At 34.7% G+C, this 27,487-nt stretch overlaps 1 protein-coding gene across 1 annotated transcript; it reads left to right on the top strand.

The window, feature by feature from the left end:
* The first annotated feature begins 205 nt into the window (after positions 1-205).
* LOC133616823 (claudin-19) lies at positions 206-18,796 on the top strand. Its single transcript, XM_061976433.2, has 5 exons — positions 206-554; positions 11,326-11,617; positions 11,689-11,850; positions 15,643-15,721; positions 18,384-18,796. The coding sequence occupies exons 2-5, from the start codon at positions 11,416-11,418 to the stop codon at positions 18,583-18,585; spliced, it is 645 nt and encodes a 214-aa protein (XP_061832417.1). The 5' UTR covers positions 206-554; positions 11,326-11,415; the 3' UTR covers positions 18,586-18,796.
* The last annotated feature ends 8,691 nt before the right edge of the window (positions 18,797-27,487 follow it).

Here is a 27,487-nt window from a genome sequence, read left to right as displayed (position 1 = left end):
AAAATGCCAATGTGTCAATTACATTAAGAGGAAACTTTGAATCGGACAAACTAATAACACAAACAAATAATCAATAGCTGCAGCCTTACCGTAATTCTTCTTTGCGTGTGTTTTGTGGTGTTTTTTGTTTGCTTTTGTATAATTTTGGTGTTTTCACGTGTTGCCTCCTGCAGGCCAACGTAAAAATGAGTGAAATGATTGCACAATAATGCATCCTAAAAAGTCCACAACATGTCAAGTTGTGGCTGTGGTGCAGGCAGGACACCTGTTTAATAGGCCCCGCCCTTCCTCATTTCACAATAAATGGCTTTAATTGCCACATTTACTGTAGCTGCTTTGAATACATCTAATAGTTGTGGCAATGTTCTTTGTCCTTGCTAGACTTGGAAACATGCAGCTGGGAGTCCTCACACGGTGTTACAAAAAAACGTTTGGCCAGGGGGGGAGCGTGCTGGCTGTGCCTGATGCAGGAATGATATCCGACTGGTTGGAGCAGCACGCGGGCCAACAGTGGAAGGGAGTCGACCTTGGACGCCTGACAAGGCAATTATCAGGTGCTTTGTTTAAGCTTGCAAAAAAGACATACTGTAGAGGAGCATCGTTTATTAGAAGGCTCGGCAATGGATGCCATGCTCTTATTTGTCAGCAAGGCTTTGCGGGCAACTATCGAATGTTTGTCAGCGCCGTGGTCCTCACCGTGCTACGCTAACTGCTCGCATTTTGCCTATTTTTCCCTGAACAGTGTCTGCGCTAACGTTAGCATCGTGCTAATTAGTGCTACAGACACACACGGATGGATGCACAGTTTAAATACAAAACCACCCCGGTTCTTGTTAGTATTCTCTTCCCAAAGGTCCCACAGAGAACTGTACACAAACCTAAGCCTTTTTTCCCCAAAATAAATCTCGTAAATCCGACTAAGTCATTGCAGACGGGCAGAAATATGAACACAAAACATATTTTATAGAGAATAATTCTAATTTAATTAAGAGAAAGTGAAACACATTGAAAATGATCAATAACATTGATAGATCAAATTATAATGGCTTTTTTGCCGATATCCGATATTCCGATATTGTCCAACTCTGAATTACCGATTCCGATATCAACCGATACCGATACATACAGTTAACGCATTATTATGCCTAATTTTGTTGTGATGCCCCGCTGGATGCATTAAACAATGTAACAAGGTTTTCCAAAATAAATCAACTCAAGTTACGGAAAAAAATGCCAACATGGCACTACCATATTTATTATTGAAGTCACAAAGTGCATTATTTTTTTTAACATGCCTCAAAACAGCAGCTTGAAATTTGGGACATGCTCTCCCTGAGAGAGCATGAGGAGGTTGAGGTTGGGGGGGGGGGGGTTTAAGGTGGGGGTGGAAGTTTGGTGGTAGCGGAGGGTGTATATTGTAGCGTCCCGGGAAGAGTTAGTGCTGCAAGGGGTTCTGGGTATTTGTTCTGTTGTGTTTATGTTAAAGTTAAGTTAAAGTTAAAGTACCAATGATTGTCACACAAACACTAGGTGTGGTGAAATTTGTCCTCTGCATTTGACCCATCCCCTTGTTCACCCCCTGGGAGGTGAGGGGAGCAGTGGGCAGCAGCGGTGCCGCGCCTGGGAATCATTTTTGGTGATTTAACCCCCAATTCCAACCCTTGATGCTGAGTGCCAAGCAGGGAGGTAATGGGTCCCATTTTTATAGTCTTTGGTATGACTCGGCCGGGGTTTGAACTCACAACCTACCGATCTCTGGGCGGACACTCTAACCACTAGGCCACTGAGTATATATATATATAATTATGTTGTGTTACGGTGCGGATGTTCTCCCGAAATGTGTTTGTCATTTATGTTTGGTGTGGGTTCACAGTGTGGCGCATATTTGTAACAGTGTTAAAGTTGTTTATACGGCCACCCTCAGTGTGACCTGTATGGCTGTTGACCAAGTATGTCTTGCATTCACTAGTGTGTGTGTGAAAAGCTGTAGATATTATGTGATTGGGCCGGCATGCAAAGGCAGTGCCTTTAAGGTTTATTGGCGCTCTGTACTTCTCTCTACGTCCGTGTACACAGCGGCGTTTTAAAAAGTCATAAATTGTACTTTTTGAAACTGATACCGATAATTTGGAAACCGATACCGATAATTTCCGATATTACATTTTATAGCATTTATCGGCCGATAATATCGGCAGTCCGATATTATCGGACATCCCTAGATCAAATATATGCATACCGTATTTTTCGGACTATAAGGCGCACTTAGGTTGTGCTTACCAACCTCAAAGCTATTTTATTTGGTACATGGTGAAATGATAAGTGTGACCAGTAGATGGCAGTCACACATAAGATTAAATGTGTAGACTGCAATATGACGCTAGTAAACGACACCAAAACTGTAAATATTCCATTGTAAATATAGAACATTACACACGGCACTCAAAAATCGGTCAAAATGTTTTTAGTAGGACTTTGGTAAGCTATGAAGCCACACCGCTTGATGCATTGTGCTGTGCTTCAACATAGGAGTATCATTATGGTGTGTGTATAAGGTAAGACATATTATCTGGTGTTTTGTTTCACAATATTATGCAAAAGCAACTTTTCTTACCCTCTGGTACCTGCTGATGTGTATTTGGGATCTGCATAAGTCCTGAAAAATTGCGCGTGTCCGCCTTTGTAGTCTGTGCCGACACCGTGGTCCATGATCTTCTTCTTTTTCTCAATCTTCTTGTTATGGGACATTCATCCTCCGCTGTTGCCATTTCTAATATAAAGTAGTGTAAAGTTCTTACTTATATCTGTCAGTAAACTCGCTATGAAAGCACTAAAACATACCGGTGTAGTGAGTTTACATTATTCACCCAAGGAACTTTAGTTATTAGAGAGTTCCGGTCGAACGTTTTTTCACGGGACACATTTCGGGCGTTGTTGTTGCACTAGTGAGCCACGGATAAGGAGACGCTGCTCCGTTATTGATTGAAGTAAAGTCTGAATGTCATTAAAACAGTTAGCGCCATCTTTTGACACTTCTTCCACTCCCGTCCTTGCACGCTACACCGCTACAACAAAGATGACACGGAGAAGACGCTGTCGAAGGTGAGACACGTAATAAGACCTCCCACAAAACGGCGAAGCAACTGTCAGAAAGCGACTTGAAGATCAACCATGCAACATTTTGACCAAAGAACCACCATTACATGTTATGTAGACCACAAGGAAGTTTTTTATATTTAGAAAAAACAAACACGACTCCTTTAATGCGCTTTATAATCCGGTGTGCCTTTTGTATGAAAATAGACCTGAATAGACCCGCTCATCGGCAGTGCACCTTGTAATCCGGTGCGCCCTATGGTCCAGAAAATACGCTACGTTATGTTATTATTATCACTTAGATACTCTTGAATCTTACTATTTAATTATTCTTACATTTTATAATATAATATATATAACATCATTTTATAACGTTTTCTTGTAATTACATACAATAAAATATTTGTAATTACATAATAAACTTTCTCTGTAATTATGTACAGCAAAATATTACCTTTTAATTCAACAGAATTTACAATGTTCTTGTAATTATGCATAGTAAAATATGTATTTGTAATTATATATAACAAATTATATTGTATTCTAATTCTCTAACAAAACGTTCTAGTAATTTTATATGATAAAATATTTTATTTATATTATGAAATAAAATATTGTCTTGTAATTATATATATATATATATATATATATAATATTTTCTTGTAATTATGTGTATGATAATATATATATATATATATATATATATATATATATATATATATACAGTATGATATAATTTCATATAGTAAAATAAAATGTTCATATAATAAAATCTTTTTCTCTAAGTTATAACATTTTCTTGTAATATGTAATAAAATATTGTTTAGCTATACATAACATACTTTTTCTGTAATTATATATAATAAAATAATAGTTTCTTGTAAATCAGTATTTTTTTAAATTATATATAATAAAACAATATTTTATTGTATTTATATATACATATAATTCCTTGTAATTATATTTATGATAACATAAAATAAATGTAATTTTATATTATAGAACGTTTTCTTGTAATTGTATATCATAACATTTTTGTAATTATATGTGATATAATATACTTTTTCTGTACTTGCATATAATGAAATAATGTTTTTATTGTCATGTGTAATGAAAGTATATATTTTTTTATAATTTCTTGTTTTATTTTTGCAATAATAATTTTCATCATCTAATGGTCTAAGTAAATAAATAAATAAATAAATGGGTTGTACTTGTATAGCGCTTTTCTACCTTCAAGGTACTCAAAGCGCTTTGACACTACTTCCACATTTACCCATTCACACACACATTCACACACTGATGGAGGGAGCTGCCATGCAAGGCGCTAACCAGCAGCCATCAGGAGCAAGGGTGAAGTGTCTTGCTCAGGACACAACGGACATGACGAGGTTGGTACTAGGTGGGGATTGAACCAGGGACCCTCGGGTTGCGCACGGCCACTCTGCCACTGCGCCACGCCGTCCCTAAGTAATATATCAGTAATCTGTAAATTAATGCATGAATAAATTATATATAGATCATCCTACTCCTAATCAAAACCATTAACTGTTATATGAAAACCATTTGAAAATAATATTTATTAGTAATGTCATGTCTGTGTAATCATGTTTTTGTTTTAAGTCATATTTTTGTTTAGTTTCTGTCTTTTCACTCCCTTGTCTGGTCACCATAGCAACCATTAGTTTTCACCTGTCACGTCACGCACCGGTTTCACGTTTTGAGTCACGCACCTGCTTTCACTAATCATGTCCATAGTATTTAAGTTCAGTGTTTTTCAGTTTGTCTTTCTGACGACCTCACACCACATTTATGCTCTGTCCATTTTTTCATGTCCATGTTCACGCTGCTCCTTTTTTGTCCATGCCAAGTAAGTTTTCTTTATTCAAGCCATAGTTTGCAAGTTTTGTTTAATTGTTCATAGTTTCTGCCCTTGTGCAAGTTTTGTGTTTATAGTCAAGTTTTGTACTTCCGCCCTTGTGCGCGCTTTTCGTTTATTCCTCTTTTTTTTTGATAGTATTAATAAATCATGTACCCTCATTCCCGTCTCGCCCGAGCCAACTTTCCGTTGCATCCCGGAAAAGCACACACCCAAGACCAAGTCTTGACAAGTAATACTTATTATTTTTGATAATAATATTACTATATGACTTCAATATATTGTATATATTTTGTATATATATATATATATATATATATATATATATAATTGTTTGATATATATAGAAATAATATTAATCATTCTTATTTTTATAATTTTTTCCTTCAAAATATTATGTGTAATATATTTTTCATTTATATATAACCATAATTAAGTAATTATTATTACTAAAACAATCAACAATAAATTTGTAAATGGTCATTATTTCTGTATTTTAATTTAACTTTTTTTTTAAAATAATAAAATACAGTAATTATGATTTACTATTCATATTATTACAATAACAATTATACATGTGTACAGTATATGCACATGATATTAAAGTCTATGCATATTGTATAATAATAGCGTTATTAATTATTAACACTTATAATAATCCATCCATCCATTTTCTACCGCTTGCATAATACTGATTATTATTTTAAAACATGACATTGGTATTCAATGTGTTTTCTTTATTTTCATGACTACTTACATTGTAGATTGACACATCAAAACTATGAATGAACACATGTGGAGTTATGTGCTTAACAAAAAAAAGGGGGAAATAACTGAAAACATGTTTTATATTCTAGTTTCTTCAAAATAGCCACCCTTTGCTCTGATTACTTTTTCGCACACTCTTGGCATTCTCTCCATGAGCTTGTAGAGGTACCGTATTTTTCGGATTATAAATCATAGTTTGGCCGGGGGTGCGAGTTATACTCTGGAGCGATTTATGTGTGAAATTATTAACACATTACCGTAAAATATCAAATAATATTATTTATCTCATTCACGTAAGAGACTAGACGTATATCAGCACGTTCGCAGTTGGTTATTTATGCCTCATATAACGTACACTTATTCAGCCTGTTGTTCACTATTCTTTATTTATTTTAAATTGCCTTTCAAATGTCTATTCTTGGTGTTGGCTTTTATCAAATACATTTCCCCAAAAAATGCGACTTATACTCCAGTGTGACTTATATATGTTTTTTTCCTTCTTTATTATGCATTTTCTGCCATTTTCTTATACTCCGGAGCGATTTATAATCCGAAAAATACGGTATATATATATGTGTATGTATGTATGTATATATATATATATATATATATGTATATATATATATATATATATATATATATGTATGTATATGTATATATATATATGTATATGTATATATATATATGTATATATATATACATATATATATATATACATATGTATATATATATACATATATATGTATATATATACATATATATATGTATATGTATATATATATGTGTATATGTATATATACATATATATGTATATATATATGTATGTATATATACATATATATGTATATATATATACATATATATATATATATACATATGTATATATATATACATATGTATATATATATACATATATATGTATATATATATATACATATATATATATATATATATATACATATGTATGTATATATATATATATACATATGTATGTATGTGTATGTATATATATATACCTCATGCACCAGTTTGTGGTTATACTACTCCAATATAACATCATTTTTTAATAATCATCAGTATTATTATATTTAATAATAGTGATAATTATTAACATTATTATAATAAAAATAATTATACTCCTTAGAATGGCCACTAGATGTCGCTTTCTTGCTCATGTGTTCTTTTAGCATGTGCAATGTACAGTAGTATTTCTCAGTAGTAGTACAACACTTGCTTATATATTCATACTGTTTACTTAATGATCATAATAGCATTAATAAAAACAACCAGTATGTCAGTGGCCCAACTACGGTGTTGTATATTACCAAAGTACTGTATACAGTATTACCACAGTACTGTATACAGTATTACCACAGTACTTTGTACAGTATTACCACAGTACTGTATACAGTATTACCACAGTACTCCCAAGACACATTTTAGTATAGTAACAAGTTGAGTAAATCCACACACTGATTTAGATAGTTACTACTGTACAATATTCGGGATGAGATCCACAGTGTTTTAGTGTGATGCTTTACTGCACACACACACACACACACACACACACACACGCACACACACACATGCAGTACAGTAAATGAGCAAAGTGTTTTACAGTAAAAGTGAAGTGTTTATGAGAGACAGAAAGATGTTTGGGGGTGAGAGGAGGACCAAGATGTGATGGAGTTATTACAGGAAAGGGTGGATCTGATCCAATCGGACTGACAGATCTCATTTGTTTACAAACCCACTTCCTCTTTCTCCAAATATGGCCAAATACTTTGCTAATTGTCCGAGTGAAGACAATGTTTGTTGCTGTAAACAAACCTTGGACTCACTTACTTGGCTCAACTTGGATTTCCGACAAACATACACATTCTATTCAAATATACATGTGTTTATATATATATATATATATATATATATATATATATATATATCTTACAAGTAGTAGTGGTAGGTGCTAGTATTAATCTTGTGAACCGTCTATAATATATATAACATATTTTTAAAACAGTCTTATAAATGTGAATTATTAAATCATTACTATGTTATTATTATCATTTATTTTATTTATTTGACCGTGGGAATAACCAAGGTAACTTTTGAAATTTTTAAGGATTGTTGTTATTGTAATGGCATACCTGTATAATAATATTTTATTGTTATTATATTTGAATTTAACATGATTATTTATTGCGTTATATTAACATGAGCACTTGTCACTTCTTCTATCTTTAATTAAAAGGTTATGTAATTTTTAAAATAAACATATTTAATTGTAATATTTTTGTATTATAATTGTGTTTAAATTCAAAATTCAAAGAGCAAGATAAAAGGTAAAAAACATTCATGTAAATTATTTAAACATGTTTTTTTTATATTTAACAAATTTGTTGTTTGAACTGTTCACAATACTAACATTTATGTTTATTATGAGCATTTGACTTATTGTATTTGAATATGTTTAAACATTTTTGTAGAGATATACCAGTATATTATGTTATTGTAATTATATGTATGATAATATAATATATATAACATCATTTTATAACGTTTTCTTGTAATTACATACAATAAAATATTTGTAATTACATAATAAACTTTCTCTGTAATTATATACAGCAAAATATTACCTTTTAATTCAACAGAATTTACAATGTTCTTGTAATTATATATAGTCAAATATTTTTTATTTGTAATTATGTATAACAAATTATATTGTATTCTAATTCTCTAACAAAACGTTCTAGTAATTCTATTTGATAAAATATTTAATTTAATTTATATTATGATTGTAAAATATTTTCTTGTAATTATATATACATATAATATATTTTCTTGTAATTATATGTATGATAATATAATTTATATGTTTATTCAGTATAATATTTAATTTAGTAAAATAAAATGTTCTTGTAATTATTCATTATATATATATTTAAATACAATAAAATATTGTTCTCTAAGTTATAACATTTTCTTGTAATATGTAATAAAATATTGTTTAGCTGTACATAACATACTTTTTCTGTAATTATATATGATAAAATAATAGTTTATTGTAATTCAAAAAATGTTTTAATTATATATGATAAAACAATGCTTTATTGTAAATATATATACATATAATATAATTCCTTGTAATTATATTTATGATAACATAAAATAGATGTAATTTTATATAATAAAACTTTTTCTTGTAATTATATATGATAAAATAATAGTTTATTGTAATTCAAAAAATGTTTTAATTATATATGATAAAACAATACTTTATTGTAAACATATATACATATAATATAATTCTTTGTAATTATATTTATGATAACATAAAATAGATGTAATTTTATATAATAAAACTTTTTCTTGTAATTATATATGATAAAATAATAGTTTATTGTAATTCAAAAAATGTTTTAATTATATATGATAAAACAATACTTTATTGTAAACATATATACATATAATATAATTCCTTGTAATTATATTTATGATAACATAAAATAGATGTAATTTTATATAATAAAACTTTTTCTTGTAATTATATATGATAAAATAATAGTTTATTGTAATTCAAAAAATGTTTTAATTATATATGATAAAACAATACTTTATTTTAAATATATATACATATAATATAATTCCTTGTAATTATATTTATGATAACATTAAATAGATGTAATTTTATATAATACAACTTTTTCTTGTAATTATATATGATAAAATAATAGTTTATTGTAATTCAAAAAATGTTTTAATTATATATGATAAAACAATACTTTATTGTAAATATATATACATATAATATAATTCCTTTTAATTATATTTATGATAACATTAAATAGATGTAATTTTATATAATAAAACTTTTTCTTGTAATTATATATCATAACATTTTTGTAATTATATGTGATATAGTGTACTTTTTCTGTACTTATCTATAGCAAAATAATACCTTTTAATTAAATAGAATTTAGAATGTTCTTTTAATGATATATAGTAAAGTATTTTTGTTGGTAATATATTTAACAAATTATGTTTTATTTTAATTCTCTAACAAAACTTTCTGGTCATTATATCTGATAAAATATTTTCTTTTATATATTGATTGTAAAATATTTTTCTTGTGATTATACATACATATGATATTTTCTTGTAATTATATGTATGATAATATAACTGATATATATATTCAGTATAATATAATTTCATATAGTAAAATAACATTTTCTTATAACTATTCATTATATATGTATATTTAAATACAATAAAATATTGTTCTCTAAGTTATAACATTTTCTTGTAATATGTAATAAAATATTGTTTAGCTGTACATAACATACTTTTTCTGTAATTGTATATGATAAAATAATAGTTTCCTGTAATTCAAAAAATGTTTTAATTATAACGATAAAACAATATTTTATTGTAATTATATATACATATAATATAATTCCTTGTAATTATATTTATGATAACATAACGTAGATGTAATTTTATATAATTTAGCTTTTTCTTGTAACTATATATCATACCATTTTTGTAATTATATGTGATATAATGTACTTTTTCTTTACTAATCTATAGCAAAATATTACTTTTTAATTAAATAGAATTTAGAATGTTCTTTTAATTATATATAGTAAAGTATTTTTGTTGGTAATATATATAACAAATTATATTTTATTTTAATTCTCTAACAAAACTTTCTGGTCATTATATTTGATAACATATTTTCTTTTATATATAGATTGTAAAATATTTTTCTTATGATTATACATATTATATTTTCTTGTAATTATATGTATGATAGTATAATTCATATATATATATCTATATCTATATATATATCTATATGTATATATATATATATATAGATATATATATATATATATATATATTCCGTATAATATAATTTCATATAGTAAAATAAAATTTTCTTGTAACTATTCTTTATATATATATATATATATATATATATATATATATATATATATATATATATTTAAATATAACAAAATATTTTTCTCTAATTTATACCATTTTCTTGTAATAATATGTAATAAAATATTGTTTAGCTGTACATAATATACTTTTTCTGTAATTATATATAATAAAATAATAGTTTCTTGTAAATCAGTATTTTTTTTAAACTATATATAATAAAACAATATTTTATTGTATTTATATATACATATAATTCCTTGTAATTATATTTATGATAACATAAAATAAATGTAATTTTATATTATAGAACTTTTTCTTGTAATTGTATATCATAACATTTTTGGAATTATATTTGATATAATATACTTTTTCTGTACTTGCATATAATGAAATAATGTTTTTATTGTCATGTGTAATGAAAGTATATATTTTTTTTATAATTTCTTGTTTTATTTTTGCAATAATATAAACATATTTTCTTGTATTTCTATGTAATATTGTCATGAATAATAGTACTGTACTGGACTTAAAATAAGTGTCCTGGTCCTCTGAAGGTTGAGAAGAAAAGAACTATTTGAACTCTCCTGACTTAGTGTGTCAAAGTTGAGGGGATGTTGTGTTTTTTTTTCCAGCGCCTCATCAGATAAAGGAAAGACTTCCCATCCAGCGACGTATAAAAGAGGAGTGGTCCTGCCTTCAACACAACCTCTCTTCTGCATGTGATGGCCAACTCTGCACTGCAGCTCATCGGCTTCTTCCTGGCGCTGAGCGGCCTGGCCGTCACCATGATGGCCACCGTCATGGTGGAGTGGAAGCGCCACTTTGAGGGCAAGTCCCACAGCATCTACGAGGGCTTGTGGATGAGCTGCAGCGGCGAGCACCGCACCACCTGCGAGCTGCACGAGTCCGTCCTGGAGCTGCCATGTGAGTCCAGCGCTGACCTCGGTCTTCCTTCCCCCCCCAGCTGTAGTAAGAGCTCGCCTGCTGCCTTTCAGTGGAGATCCAAATAACGCGAGCGCTGCTGCTGCTCAGCATCTTCCTGTCGGCCATGGCCTTGCTGGTGTCCACCGTGGGGATGAAGTGCACGCGCTTCATGGACGACAAGGCCGTCAAGTCCACCGTGGCCCGCATTGGAGGGGTTCTGTTCATGGTCTCAGGTAGGATTACTAAGAACTGTATTTTGTGGCTGCCGCTTTAATGCTAATGAGATGTTTGGCCACGCCCACTGAGCAATACTGGTATCGATCCCATGCGATAATATTCTTTTTTTTTTCTGTAAGATTGTTACTCACCAGAAATGATGTGCGAGCACTTTTTTGTTATTGGAGTCACAACGTATATATATATATATATATATATATATATATATATATATATATATATATATTGTGGGCTCTCCTATTTCTGGGGCTGAGGTTGCTGAGGTAGTTAAAAAGCTCCTCAGTGGCAAGGCCCCTGTGGATGAGATCCTTAAAGGGGAACATTATCACCAGACCTATGTAAGCGTCAATATATACCTTGATGTTGCAGAAAAAAGATCATATATTTTTTTAACCGATTTCCGAACTCTAAATGGGTGAATTTTGGTGAATTAAACGTCTTTCTAATATTCGCTCTCGGAGCGATGACGTCACAAAGTGACGTCGCATCGGGAAGCAATCCGCCATTTTCTCAAACACCGAGTCAAATCAGCTCTGTTATTTTCCGTTTTTTTGACTGTTTTCCGTACCTTGGAGACATCGTGCCTCGTCGGTGTGTTGTCGGAGGGTGTAACAACACGAACAGGGACGGATTCAAGTTGCACCAGTGGCCCAAAGATGCGAAAGTGGCAAGAAATTGGACGTTTGTTCCGCACACTTTACCGACGAAAGCTATGCTACGACAGAGATGGCAAGAATGTGTGGATATCCTGCGACACTCAAAGCAGATGCATTTCCAACGATAAAGTCAAAGAAATCTGCCGCCAGACCCCCATTGAATCTGCCGGAGTGTGTGAGCAATTCAGGGACAAAGGACCTTGGTAGCACGGCAAGCAATGGCGGCAGTTTGTTCCCGCAGACGAGCGAGCTAAACCCCCCTCGATCTCTTGGCTCACACCGTCCCGAAGATGATCAAGAGAAGAATATCGGCCCTAGCTTCCCTGGCCTGCTGATATGAGGGTATGTCTACAGAATATATTAATTGATGAAAATTGGGCTGTCTGCACTCTCAAAGTGCATGTTGTTGCCAAATGTATTTCATATGCTGTAAACCTAGTTCATAGTTGTTAGTTTCCTTTAATGCCAAACAAACACATACCAATCGTTGGTTAGAAGGCGATCGCCGAATTCGTCCTCGCTTTCTCCCGTGTCGCTGGCTGTCGTGTCGTTTTCGTCGGTTTCGCTTGCATACGGTTCAAACCGATATGGCTCAATAGCTTCAGTTTCTTCTTCAATTTCGTTTTCGCTACCTGCCTCCACACTACAACCATCCGTTTCAATACATGCGTAATCTGTTGAATCGCTTAAGCCGCTGAAATCCGAGTCTGAATCCGAGCTAATGTCGCTATAGCTTGCTGTTCTATCCGCCATGTTTGTTTGTGTTGGCTTCACTATGTGACGTCACAGGAAAATGGACGGGTGTATATAACGATGGTTAAAATCAGGCACTTTGAAGCTTTTTTTAGGGATATTGCGTGATGGGTAAAATTTTGAAAAAACTTCGAAAAATATAATAAGCCACTGGGAACTGATTTTTACTGGTTTTAACCCTTCTGAAATTGTGATAATGTTCCCCTTTAAGGCTCAGGATGTTGTGGGGCTGCCTTGTTTGACAAGACTCTGCAACATTGCGTGGACATCGGGGGCGGTACGTCTGGATTGGCAGACCGGGGTGGTGGTTCCTCTCTTTAAGAAGGGGACCCGGAGGGTGTGTTCCAACTATCGTGGGATCACACTCCTCAGCCTTCCCGGTAAGGTCTATTCAGGTGTACTGGAGAGGAGGCTACGCCGGATAGTCGAACCTCGGATTCAGGAGGAACAGTGTGGTTTTCGTCCTGGTCGTGGAACTGTGGACCAGCTCTATACTCTCGGCAGGGTCCTTGAGGGTGCATGGGAGTTTGCCCAACCAGTCTACATGTGCTTTGTGGACTTGGAGAAGGCATTCAATCGTGTACCTCGGGAGTGCTCAGAGAGTATGGGGTATCGGACTGTCTGATTGTGGCGGTCCGCTCCCTGTATGATCAGTGTCAGAGCTTGGTCCGCATCGCCGGCAGTAAGTCGGATCCGTTCCCACTGAGGGTTGGACTCCGCCAAGGCTGCCCTTTGTCACCGATTCTGTTCATAACTTTTATGGACAGAATTTCTAGGCGCAGTCAAGGCGTTGAGGGGATCCGGTTTGGTGGCTGCAGGATTAGGTCTCTGCTTTTTGCAGATGATGTGGTCCTGATGGCTTCATCTGGCCAAGATCTTCAGCTCTCACTGGATCGGTTCGCAGCCGAGTGTGAAGCGACTGGGATGAGATTCAGCACCTCCAAGTCAGAGTCCATGGTTCTCGCCCGGAAAAGGGTGGAGTGCCATCTCCGGGTTGGGGAAGAGATCTTGCCCCAAGTGGAGGAGTTCAAGTACCTCGGAGTCTTGTTCACGAGTGAGGGAAGAGTGGATGGTGAGATCGACAGGCGGATCGGTGCGGCGTCTTCAGTAATGCGGACGCTGTATCGATCCGTTGTGGTGAAGGAGCTGAGCCGGAAGGCAAAGCTCTCAATTTACCGGTCGATCTACGTTCCCATCCTCACCTATGGTCATGAGCTTTGGGTCATGACCGAAAGGACAAGATCACGGGTACAAGCGGCCCAAATGAGTTTCCTCCGCCGGGTGGCAGGGCTCTCCCTTAGAGATAGGGTGAGAAGCTCTGCCATCCGGCGGGAGCTCAAAGTAAAGCCGCTGCTCCTCCACATGGAGAGGAGCCAGATGAGGTGGTTCGGGCATCTGGTCAGGATGCCACCCGAACGCCTCCCTAGGGAGGTGTTTTTGGGCACGTCCGACCGGTAGGAGGCCACGGGGAAGACCCAAGACACGTTGAGAAGACTATGTCTCCCGGCTGGCCTGGGAACGCCTCGGGATGCCCCGGGAAGAGCTGGACGAAGTGGCTGGGGAGAGGGGAAGTCTGGGCTTCCCTGCTTAGGCTGCTGCCCCCGCGACCCGACCTTGGATAAGCGGAAGAAAATGGATGGATGGATGGATATATACACAAAATGTCCCAAGGTGACCTCACAAAAAGTATGACGACAACCGCAGAATTTGAAATTTCTCACCAAATGTGTCCTGGCTCCTCGGTACAATACGATATCAAACTATTGATGAAAACTACTTTGGTCATCAACTACTCATTATTTCAAGTTGTTTATGTTGTCTTTTTAAACATAGGTACCTGTAATTTGTGCATGAGGCGCAACTCACAACACGCTCATGACTAAAATTCACATGAAGAAAAAAAAAGTCAATTAAAATGTCTATATTTTTTTCAAAGTCATTACAAATAAAAACAATGTCCGATGTTTTTCCACTAAGCACGTTTGGGTCACCCTAGCAGTACCTATAAGACACCACAGGGGGTGCTGTTGCGCCGTTTGTCGCTCATCAGAGGGTGAATAGTCTTACTTGTGGTGTTATACAGTGCAACCTATGGAACTCACCAATGGTGAAATGCTACTCTTTTGTGATGGCCACAGTTTGACTCTGGAACAGACTATCGCCATTTATTTCAAAGGCAGACCGCCCAAGATTGTCCTTGGTCTAAAGGAGTGACACTGTGGAGCTTAGACTTTCTCAACCAAAACCTTCTTGATTTTAGACTTTGAATATAGATTTGTTGTCCTCATTTTCACCTGTGTGTGCTACCGGCCCTTTAAGAGCTGCAATTTGGTGGTGTTTTAGTTTTTTTTTTTAATAATGTTTGTTTTCTTTGTGTAGGTATTCTGACTTTCAGCATTACTTCCTGGTTTGTCAAGAAGATTGTTCATAAGGTCCATGAGTCTCATCATCTGCACAGGTAACACACACACACACACACACACACACACACACACACACACACACACACACACACACACACACACACACGCACATAGACACACACGCATTCTTGTATTTCTTCCTTCTTGAGACCTCCAAAAAATGCCTACCTCTTTAGGACCACCCTTTCTAGATATATAAAGATGTGTATTTACAACATTAATAATATATACATGCTGTGCAAATATAAAAAAGCTTGTTGTAAAAAAATAAGTTGGAATTTCACCAGAAAAAGGTCACAATTTCACAAGAAAAACTTAGAATTTTGGCAGCGTTATAATAAAAGTTGTAATTTTACTCAACGCAAGTCAGAATTTCACAAGGAAAACTGAACATTTGTGCAATATAATGATAAAAGTTGGAATTTTACTCAATAACAGTCAGAAAATTTGGGCAAATTTTATGAAAAGAGTCGTAATTTTACTCGACAAAAGTCACAATTTTATAAGAAAACTTTAACATTTCTAATAATCGGAATTTTGCTCGGCAAAATGATGACAAAAGTCATAATTTTACTCAAAATTGTCACTATTTCACAAGAACAACAAAAAAGTTGGCAATATTGTGATAAAAGTCTGAATTATATATGACAAATGTCACCATTTTGCATTAAAAAGTAATAATTTTACATTAAAAAGTAATAATTTTATGAGAAAATATTGCAATATTACATAAACAGAAATAATATAAGAAATTGTTCCAAATTTTATGAGAAAAAAGTCGACACATTGCGAGAAAAAAGACTGCTTTTAGGTAATTTTTTATTTTTTGTTTGTAATTGGTTTTTAATTTTCATTATTTACTTCAAGTTAGTACAGTATGTCTCTATATACGTGTGTGAATACAAACCCCGTTTCCATATGAGTTGGGAAATTGTGTTAGATGTAAATATAAACGGAATACAATGATTTGCAAATCCTTTTCAACCCATATTCAGTTGAATGTGCTACAAAGACAACATATTTGATGTTCAAACTGATAAACTTTTTTTTTTTGTAGCAAATAATAATTGACTGAGAATTTCATGGCTGCAACACGAGCCAAAGTAGTTGGGAAAGGGCATGTTCACCACTGTGTTACATCACCTTTCCTTTTAACAACACTCAATAAACGATTGGGAACTGAGGAAACTAATTGTTGAAGCTTTGAAAGCGAAATTCTTTCCCATTCTTGTTTTATGTAGAGCTTCAGTCGTTCAACAGTCCGGGGTCTCCGCTGTCGTATTTTACGCTTCATAATGCGCCACACATTTTCAATGGGAGACAGGTCTGGACTGCAGGCGAGCCAGGAAGGTACCCGCACTCTTTTTTTTACGAAGCCACGCTGTTGTAACACGTGCTGAATGTGGCTTGGCATTGTCTTGCTGAAATAAGCAGGGGCGTCCATGAAAAAGACGGCGCTTAGATGGCAGCATATGTTGCTCCAAAACCTGTATGTACCTTTCAGCATTAATGGTGCCTTCACAGATGTGTAAGTTACCCATGCCTTGGGCACTAATACACCCCCATACCATCACACATGCTGGCTTTTACACTTTGTGTCGATAACAGTCTGGATGGTTCGCTTCCCCTTTGGTCCGGATGACACGATGTCGAATATTTCCAAAAACAATTTGAAATGTGGACTCGTCAGACCACAGAACACTTTTCCACTTTGCATGAGTCCATCTTAGATGATCTCGGGCCCAGAGAAGCCGGCGGCGTTTCTGGGTGTTGTTGATAAATGGCTTTCGCTTTGCATAGTAGAGCTTTAACTTGCACTTACAGATGTAGCGACCAACTGTATGTAGTGACAGTGGTTTTCTGAAGTGTTCCTGAGCCCATGTGGTGATATCCTTTAGAGATTGATGTCGGTTTTTGATACAGTGCCGTCTGAGGGATGGAAGGTCACAGTCATTCAATATTGGTTTCCGGCCATGCCGCTTACGTGGAGTGATTTCTCCAGATTCTCTGAACCTTTTGATGATATTATGGACCGTAGATGTTGAAATCCCTAAATTTCTTGCAATTGCACTTTGAGAAACGTTGTTCTTAAACTGTTTGACTATTTGCTCACGCAGTTGTGGACAAAGGGGTTTACCTCGCCCCATCCTTTCTTGTGAAAGACTGAGCATTTTTTGGGAAGCTGATTTTATACCCAATCATGGCACCCACCTGTTCCCAATTTGCCTGTTCACCTGTGGGATGTTCCAAATAAGTGTTTGATGAGCATTCCTCAACTTTATCAGTATTTATTGCCACCTTTCCCAACTTCTTTGTCACGTGTTGCTGGCATCAAATTCTAAAGTTAATGATTATTTGCAAAAAAAAAAAAAATGTTTATGAGTTTGAACATCAAATATGTTGTCTTTGTAGCATATTCAACTGAATATGGGTTGAAAATGATTTGCAAATCATTGTATTCCGTTTATATTTACATCTAACACAATTTCCCAACTCATATGGAAACGGGGTTTGTCGATGCAATGTTATTGGGACCCTGATTTATGTCATCACTTGTTCACACCTCCTCAAATGGAAGGTACTTTTCCTTCTTGGTGTCTCAAGAGGGGTAGAAATATAACACACACACACACACACACACACACACACACTCCTAGCATTAAAAAAGTGGACTTTGAACTGAGTTTTTGTGTGCAGTTTTGAGTTTGGCAGGGCGGTGTTTGTGAGCTGGGCCGCCGGTCTCCTCACGACGGCCGGCGGAGCGTTCCTGAGCTGCGGGAGGTGCGCCAGGTCCTCGGCGTCCAGTTCTATAAGCTCCAACCACCTCACGCCGCCAAGCCCCTCGGCGACGGTGTGCAGTCAAAAGGTGCCTGATCACAATCAATGTCATGACTACTGATGAATTATTATTGTCCATCAACCCTTGTACTAAAACACACTTCAGCTTTTATACTAGGAATTATTTTTTTTAAAATATTTTTTATTTTTTATATACGTTTAAAAATATATATATAATTGTTTTTCCTTACTAGGATTTCTTAAATGTACTCTACTTTGTATTGTTGCATACTATAAATGTGTTTATGTACAGTTTTTTGTGAGAATAAAAATACAATAATTGGTTATCTTTGATGGGATTTTGCGTGTTGACCTCCTGACAAAACTCCTTGTACTGTGTCCGAGTATTGAAGTCCAGAGCAGAAACACACAATCAGATGAGACTGAGTCAGAGAGGAAGTGCAGCAAATGATTGTTGTGATTGCGGCTGATTGTGAGGATGTGCATGATCATTTCCTTGCTCTCTTCATCTCTCAGCTGTCGCTTTAAAATTAACCCCGTCTTGCTTCCATTGTTTATGTCAGTTTCAAACACTGATGACATCTATTAAACAAGACAAGAAGCAAGGAATTAAACAGAGACAGAATTCAATTTAGCTCAATTGAGGAGAAACGTCTGGGCTGTTGTCACGTTCAAACACAGAGGACATCTATTAAACAAGACAAAAGGCAAGGAATCAAACAGAGACAGAATTCAATTTGGACTCAATATTGAGGAGAGACATGGCCACTGCACTCTCTGTACAGTCCTGCACCACGCTCTGACGAAGAAGGTTTTCGTCTCCTCTTTTAATTCAGATGTTCCATGTTCACGCACCAACACATGTCACAGCAGGAATGGGAAGTATTTAAAACAGTCATTGTTTTCGGTCTCATTGAAGTCCAAGAAGAGGATTTCTTGGGCTTGGGCTCTTCCTGGATCCAGCTGGGGCAGGTGTTGGAGGACAATGGATAACCCCTCCCGTCTCCTGACCACAGGGACTTCAAGAGGGCAGCGGGTCGTAAATAGCGTTGACCTCGGTCACCAAACAGTTGGAAGAGAGTTTGTGAAATACTTCAGAGAGAGTTCGTTTAACACTTCAAAGAGAGTTCCTCTGGAAGTTGAGCAGATCCTGCCATCTGTCCGTGTTGAAATCACAGTGGCGTTTCACAAGCCTTCTTCCTCTTGTTAGGCCTCGAAAGACAGCATTCATAATACGTTTCTTTTGTGATAACTTACAAACAATTATTCCAACAGCTGTACTCTTGTACAGTCTCCCACCACGCTCTGACGAAAGATTGTACGCCTCCTTTTTTATTTGGACTTCCCCTGATTACACGGCAACAGCTGTTTCTAAAGGAAGGGGGTCGTAAACAGCCGCTGCCTTTGGTCACAAAACAGTTCAAAGAAAAGGTGCCTGGAGGGGAGTCAGGTCCTGCTTCCTCTCCGCTTTGTAGATCTCGGGTCAAGACAAAATCTTCCTGTGGATTACAATACATCAAAGAAACCGACACCTTCATGTCGCTTCCCATCCTACACAGTGGAGTTTTACAAGCCTTTTGCTTGGTAAGATCAAAGACAGCTTTTGTCTGCTCCCTGGGAACTCATTGAAACTTAGATACAATTATTCTGACAGTTTAAGGTATTTTTGTTCCTTTTTTTTTTTTTTTTTAAATTGCAAAAAACAAAAGAGTTCTTAATACAGTACTGCTATGTGTTAATTTTACTGCTTGATAACTTGTGTCTTGATTCGACAACTGGAATTTGTTGAAAGAAAACATGTATAATTGCATGTAAATTGCAAATTAAGAGATTGTGTTGCAGGGTGTACGCCGCCTTCCGCCCGAATGCAGTTGAGATAGGCTCCAGCACCACCCGCGAGCCAGAAAGGGACAAGCGGTAGGAAATGGATGGATGTTGTGAGAATCAAAATAAATGCATGTAGCAAACATGCCCCATAGTGGCAATTGCAGGCATGTGGTTTTTCCCTCTACAGTCGTTAAATCCGTCTTTTTTATTACGAAAACCGTAGTTGTTGGCAGGTATGGCAAAGAGACGGATCAAGATTTGATTTTAACACACACTATAGGTCGGAAAAAACGAAGAAAATTTGAACATATTTTTAAAATATTTTTACAGAGATTAAATATGGAAGTAGAATTGTCTCACATCAACTTATATATATCAATATGGTATTAATACATATGCATATATTAATAAATATACAAATACAAATGTGATATACAAATGAAAAACTAATTTGTATAAATAAACGCGTATTTGTAAATATATTTTTTGAGATTTGAAAATATATACAAATAAAATGTATAAATATAAAAATGTGACATACAAATAAATCAAGAATTTGTATAAATAAACGTGTATTTGTAAATATGTTTTTGAGATTTGAATACAAATATGCTTGATTTTGTATTTGTATTGAATTTGCATATATCATACTTGCCAACCTTGAGACCTCCGATTTCGGGAGGTGGGGGGGTGGGGGGCGTGGTCGGGGGTGGCGTGGTTAAGAGGGGAGGAGTATATTGACAGCTAGAATTCACCAAGTCAAGTATTTCATATATATATATATATATATATATACTGAAAATATGCAAACAAAACTGTGTTTAGATAATTGATACTTCAAACTTGCATACATAAATCTTAAGGAATATAACATAACTTGGCTTCTGAGAGCTTCAAAATGTAATGAATAAAATGCTAAAGTTGTTGATAAACAAGTAATTATTTTAATAATTAAATATGGTCATTTTAAATGAATTATTATGATAATTTAAAATTAATTATTTCAAATATGTTTATTTTAATGTATAATTCTAATGCCTGGATGTAATAAGGAGTCAGAAAAAATACAAATAAAAATACAATTAATTTTGATGTTTTTAGCAAAATATAATAAAAATGTATTTAGTTTTTCTTTTTTTTTAAATTAATAAATATATTTATTTTTAGGTAAGATAAACATAATAATACAATTTATCTCTAGTCTGGATGATTTAGTTCTTGTCACCCTGTTGTCCTCCCATCGTGAAAAAAGGCTGTCCTCACTCAGGTCCGCATGGAGCTGGAGGGGGCGTGGCCTCCAGCTCCGGCTGAAAACCGGGAGATTTTCGGGAGAATATTTGTCCCGGGAGGTTTTCGGGAGAGGCGCTGAATTTCGGGAGTCTCGCGGAAAATTTCGGGAGGGTTGGCAAGTATGGTATATATGGATTTTGCTTTTGTGTCGACGAGACATTCTTCCCACAAACCAGATGCACAAATAAATGTGACCTACACACTCCCCTGAACAACCAGCAGAGGGCACTGCAGCCAGAGTAAATTTTTGTTTTTTAGAATATCGTAAGTTTTCATCGCCTTAATGTTTGTTCATGTTCGACTCAAGCGTGCTTTTATTTTGAATGAAACCTAGGCATATTGGTAGCTTTTTTTTTTTTAAATTATCAAACTTCATTTTAATAACAGTATAATACAGACAATAATTAAAATAACAATAACCAAGTATTTTTATACATTAACAATAAGTTATAACACACAAAAAAATAAAAACAATAAACATGCAGGATGTGCGAGGTACAACACTTGAACAAAATAAAAGTATCAGGTTATGCTTTTACATTTTCTTTGACGGAGTTCCTCGTCTGCAAATTTGACTCTTTGAGGCCACCGTACTTTGCTAATGTGGAAATGAACCCAAACAATTTACAAGCTAGGAACAAAATAGATACAATTCAACAAAATAAAAACAGACACAATTACAAAAAACAAAAAAAAATTCTTTGGACGTTTTTTTATTATTATTATTTGTTATTTATTTTTATCGAACAACAAACATACATTTATAATGCACACACAAGTCAAGGCACTTTCAACATAACCAACAATCTACACACCAGGTTGAGCAAATCACGACATCAGCAAAACATGTCAAGGAAAGAAAACAAAAGCAAATACAGATAGTGTTAAATATTAATAAATAATAATTAAAATATGGGGGGAAAAAAACAGACAAAAAGGACTACATAAATCACTTTGAATGTTTTTCACAAATATATCAATTTAAGGGATTTTGGACTCTTAATCATCCTCCAAGATTTGATTGATAATCGTAAACCACTAAACCAATTAGAAAATGTAGGCCTTAAATCGATGTTTATAATATTTTTTGACGGTGCTCCTCGCCTACAAATTTGACTCATTGAAGCCACCGTACTTTGCTAAGGCGGAAGTAAACCCAAACAATTCATAAGCTAGCATCGGCGTGTTTAAAAAGCTAAATTTAGCTTCGTTTTGCCTGCAAATGTTTGCATGCTATCTGTTTGAAATTAGATATAATTCAACAAAATGAAAACAGACACAATTACAAAAAAACAAAAAACTTTCTTCAGACGTCTGAGACCTCGGTAGTGATGGGTCCGGCAACACCGATGCATCGGCGCATGCGTCGAGCTCATAGAGCGAAACCCTGTGTCGGTGCGCGTACCGCTTTTAGAAAGTCACGTGACCGATCATGAGCTGTTTTGGTCACGTGACCGATACGCGAACTGTGTCGCACTGACGCCTCCTCTGTGCCCTGTGAGCGGGTCTTTTCTACAGCCGGAGAAATAATAACTAAGAGAAATCGTCTAAAATGTAATACGTCGGAAAAACTTTTTTTTATTTTTTTTAATAAAAATTAAAAAAAATTAAATTAAAACAATTCCCAGTCCACAATCATCCACAACACGTTCTCTTAGATTTCCATGTTATGATACATGTTCACATTATTTATTGACTGTATCTAAAAAAGATAAAAGTATATTTTTATTTAAATGTAGATATGAAATAATCCTAAATGAAATACAATGACTTGGTTTATATTATTGTATATACTAGGGCAGGGGTCACCAGGTAGCCCGTAAGGACCAGATGAGTCGCCCGCTGGCCTGTTCTAAAAATAGCTCAAAGAGCAGCACTTACCAGTGAGCTGCCTCTATTTTTTAAATTGTATTTATTTACTAGCAAGCTGGTCTCGCTTTGCTCGACATTTTTAATTCTAAAAGAGACAAAACTCAAATAGAATTTGAAAATCCAAGAAAATATTTTAAAGACTTGGTCTTCACTTGGAATAAGCGGTAGAAAATGGATGGATGGATGGGTCTTCACTTGTTTAAATAAATTCATTTATTTTTTACTTTGCTTCTTATTATTTTTAGAAATACAATTTTAGAGAAAAAATACAACCTTAAAAATGATTTTAGGATTTTTAAACAAATATACCTTTTTACCTTTTAAATTTCTTCCTCTTCTTTCCTGACAATTTAAGTCAATGTTCAAGTAAAAAAAAATTTTTTTTAATTGTAAAGAATAATAAATATTTTAGCTTCTGGTTTTTCGACGAAGAATATTTGCGAAATATTTCTTCAAACTTACTATGATTAAAATTCAAAAAAATTATTCTGGCAAATCTAGAAAATCTGTAGAATCAAATTTAAATCTTATTTCAAAGTATTTTGAATTTCTTTTAAAATTTTTGTTCTGGAAAATCTAGAAGAAATACTGATTTGTTTTTGTTAGAAATATAGCTTGGTCTAATTTGTTAAATATTCTAACAAAGTGCAGATTGGATTTTAACCAATTTAAAACATGTCATCAAAATTCTAAAATGTATCTTAATCAGGAAAAATTACTAATGATGTTCCATAAATTCTTTTTTTAATTTTTTCAAAAAGATTCAAATTAGCTAGTTTTTCTCTTCTTTTTGTCGGTTGAATTTTGAATTTTAAAGAGTCGAAATTGAAAATTTTATTTTAATTTTTTTCGTGTTTTCTCCTCTTTTAAACCGTTCAATTAAGTGCTTTTTTTCATCATTTATTCTCTACAAAAAACCTTCCGTAAAAGGAAAAAAAAAATGTACGACGGAATGACAGACAGAAATACCCATTTTTTATATATATATATAAATTTATTTATTTAGCTATTCTTGTTTAAATCACACTTACATGTAACTTACAAATGACAATATATTTATTTATTTAAGTGTGTATCAAACTGGTAGCCCTTCGCATTAATCAGTACCCAAGAAGTAGTTTTTGGTTTCAAAAAGGTTGGTGACCCCTGTACTAGGGCATCAAATCAGTGTCAGTTGAGTCGGTCCATAGGTTGCCTGTAGGGATTTTTAATGTCCAGCAGATGTCAGTATTTAGTGACACAGTATCGACACAGTATCAATACAGTTTTGCAATGTGTCGAAACGCTTCATGACGCCTCATCAACCCATCACTTCTAAGGTTGACAGTGCTGAACTAACACTCAATAATGTGTAATTAAATCTGAACAAATGAAGGAATTACAGTCTCAATAGGTGCTCAATAGGATATTTGACATTTTCAAAAGTGTTAGAAATGCGAATATTAATCGACGATGGTGACAATTGAGTGACAATCGCGTCCACTGTGGATGCCTGCAATAGCTGCCAACCACCACTTGAGGGAGACAAAACCTCATGTTGGACGAACCATGGCCAAGGCAAAGTAAGCTTCAACTTTTATTGCTTATCGAGCTTTTTATTGATTATAAGTTGTGTTCAAACATTGACATGGTTATAAAACATTACAATAACACAAGTAGAGTCTCGACTACGAGCAGTGTGCTTAGTAGTCGTGTTTGTTAAATGCGAATATTAATTGACTGCGGTGACAATTGAGTGACAATCGCGTCAACTATGGATGACTGCAATAGCTGCCAACCACCACTTGAGGGAGACAAAACCTCATATTGGACGAACCATCGCCAAGGCAAGGCAAGGTAAGACACTGGAGTTTCAACTTTTATTGCTTATCGAGCTTTTTATTGATTATAAATTGTGTTCAAACATTGACATGGTTATAAAACATTACAATAACACAAGTAGAGCCTCGACTACGAGCAGTGTGCTTAGTAGTCGTGTTTGTTAAATGCGAATATTAATCGACGGCGGTGACAATTGAGTGACAATCGCATCAACTGGGGCGGCATAGCTCGGTTGGAACTAGTATGCATATATCTAAAAAAAAAAAGGCTCTTTTAAAAAGAAGGGGTTTCAAGCCTTTTTTTTTTTTTTTTTTAAATCATCCACAGTCTGTGGTGCCCTCAGGTGGTCAGGGAGAGCGTTCCACAAACTGGGATTAAACAGCACTGCATTAAATGCTAAATTAATCGCTGTAAAAAACTTAGATCAGAGATTGATTGAAGTAAAGGCGGTATAGCTCGGTTGGTAGAGCGGTCGTGCCAGCAACTTGAGGGTTCCAGGTTCGATTCCTGCTTTCGTCGTCCTAGTCACTGCCGCTGTGTCCTTGGGCAAGACACTTTACCCAGTGCCACCCACACTGGTTTAAATGTAACTTACATATTAGGTTTTCATTTATTTATTTATTTCAGGCAATGACATACAAAAATAATCATAATTTTTTTTAAAAAGTACAAAGTTGACAACACATAATATAAATGAATATAGTGCAAAAGGTAATGTACAGTATGTAATGCAATGTAATTTCACTATGTAAAGCGCTTTGAGTCACTAGAGAAAAGCGCTATATAAATATAATTATCTTATCTAACTATGGATGCCTGCAATAGCTGCCAACCACCACTTGAGGGAGACAAAACCTCATGTTGGACGAAGCATCGCCAAGGCAAGGCAAGGTAAGACACTAAAGTTTCAACTTTTATTGCTCATCGAGCTTTTATTGATTATAAATTGTGTTCAAACATTGACATGATTATAAAATATTACAATAACACTCGACTACGAGCAGTGTGCTTAGTAGTCGTGTTTGTTAAATGCGAATATTAATCGACGGCGGTGACAATTGAGTGACAATCGCATCAACTGGGGCGGCATAGCTCGGTTGGAACTAGTATGCATACATCTAAAAAAAAGGCTCTTTTAAAAATAAGGGTTTTTAAGCCTTTTTTAAAATCATCCACAGTCTGTGGTGCCCTCAGGTGGTCAGGGAGAGCGTGCCACAGACTGGGATTAAACAGCACTGCATTAAATGCTAAATTAATCGCTGTAAAAAACTTAGATCAGAGATTGATTGAAGCAAAGGCGGTATAGCTCGGTTGGTAGAGCGGCCGTGCCAGCAACTTGAGGGTTCCAGGTTCGATTCCTGCTTTTGTCGTCCTAGTCACTGCCGTTGTGTCCTTGGGCAAGACACTTTACCCAGTGCCACCCACACTGGCTTAAATGTAACTTACATATTAGGTTTTCATTTATTTATTTATTTCAGGCAATGACATACAAAAATAATAATAATTTTTAAAAAAAAGTACAAAGTTGACAACACATAATAATATAAATGAATATAGTGCAAAAGGTAATGTACAGTATGTAATACAATGTAATTTCACTATGTAAAGCGCTTTGAGTCACTAGAGAAAAGCGCTATATAAATATAATTATCTTATCTAACTATGGATGCCTGCAATAGCTGCCAACCACCACTTGAGGGAGACAAAACCTCATGTTGGACGAAGCATCGCCAAGGCAAGGCAAGGTAAGACACTAAAGTTTCAACTTTTATTGCTTATCGAGCTTTTTATTGATTATAAATTGTGTTCAAACATTGACATGATTATAAAATATTACAATAACACTCGACTACGAGCAGTGTGCTTAGTAGTCGTGTTTGTTAAATGCGAATATTAATCGACGGCGGTGACAATTGAGTGACAATCGCATCAACTGGGGCGGCATAGCTCGGTTGGAAATAGTATGCATATATAAAAAAAAAAAGGCTCTTTTAAAAAGAAGGGGTTTTAAGCCTTTTTTAAAATCATCCACAGTCTGTGGTGCCCTCAGGTGGTCAGGGAGAGCGTTCCACAGACTGGGATTAAACAGCACTGCATTAAATGCTAAATTAATCGCTGTAAAAAACTTAGATCAGAGATTGATTGAAGTAAAGACGGTATAGCTCGGTTGGTAGAGCGGCCGTGCCAGCAGC

This window comes from Nerophis lumbriciformis, linkage group LG14 (assembly GCF_033978685.3).
Source record: "Nerophis lumbriciformis linkage group LG14, RoL_Nlum_v2.1, whole genome shotgun sequence".
NCBI lineage: Eukaryota > Metazoa > Chordata > Actinopteri > Syngnathiformes > Syngnathidae > Nerophis > Nerophis lumbriciformis.
Note: the sequence above shows the minus strand (reverse complement) of the source record. Positions and strands in the feature narration are given on the sequence as shown.

Bases quoted from the DNA above. Each gene is read 5' to 3' on its own strand.
- LOC133616823 (XM_061976433.2), top strand. From the start codon at position 11,416: ATGGCCAACTCTGCACTGCAGCTCATCGGCTTCTTCCTGGCGCTGAGC. The intron at 11,618-11,688 runs GTGAGTCCAGCG...GCTGCCTTTCAG, and splicing joins GTCCGTCCTGGAGCTGCCAT to TGGAGATCCAAATAACGCGA. The intron at 11,851-15,642 runs GTAGGATTACTA...TTCTTTGTGTAG, and splicing joins GGTTCTGTTCATGGTCTCAG to GTATTCTGACTTTCAGCATT.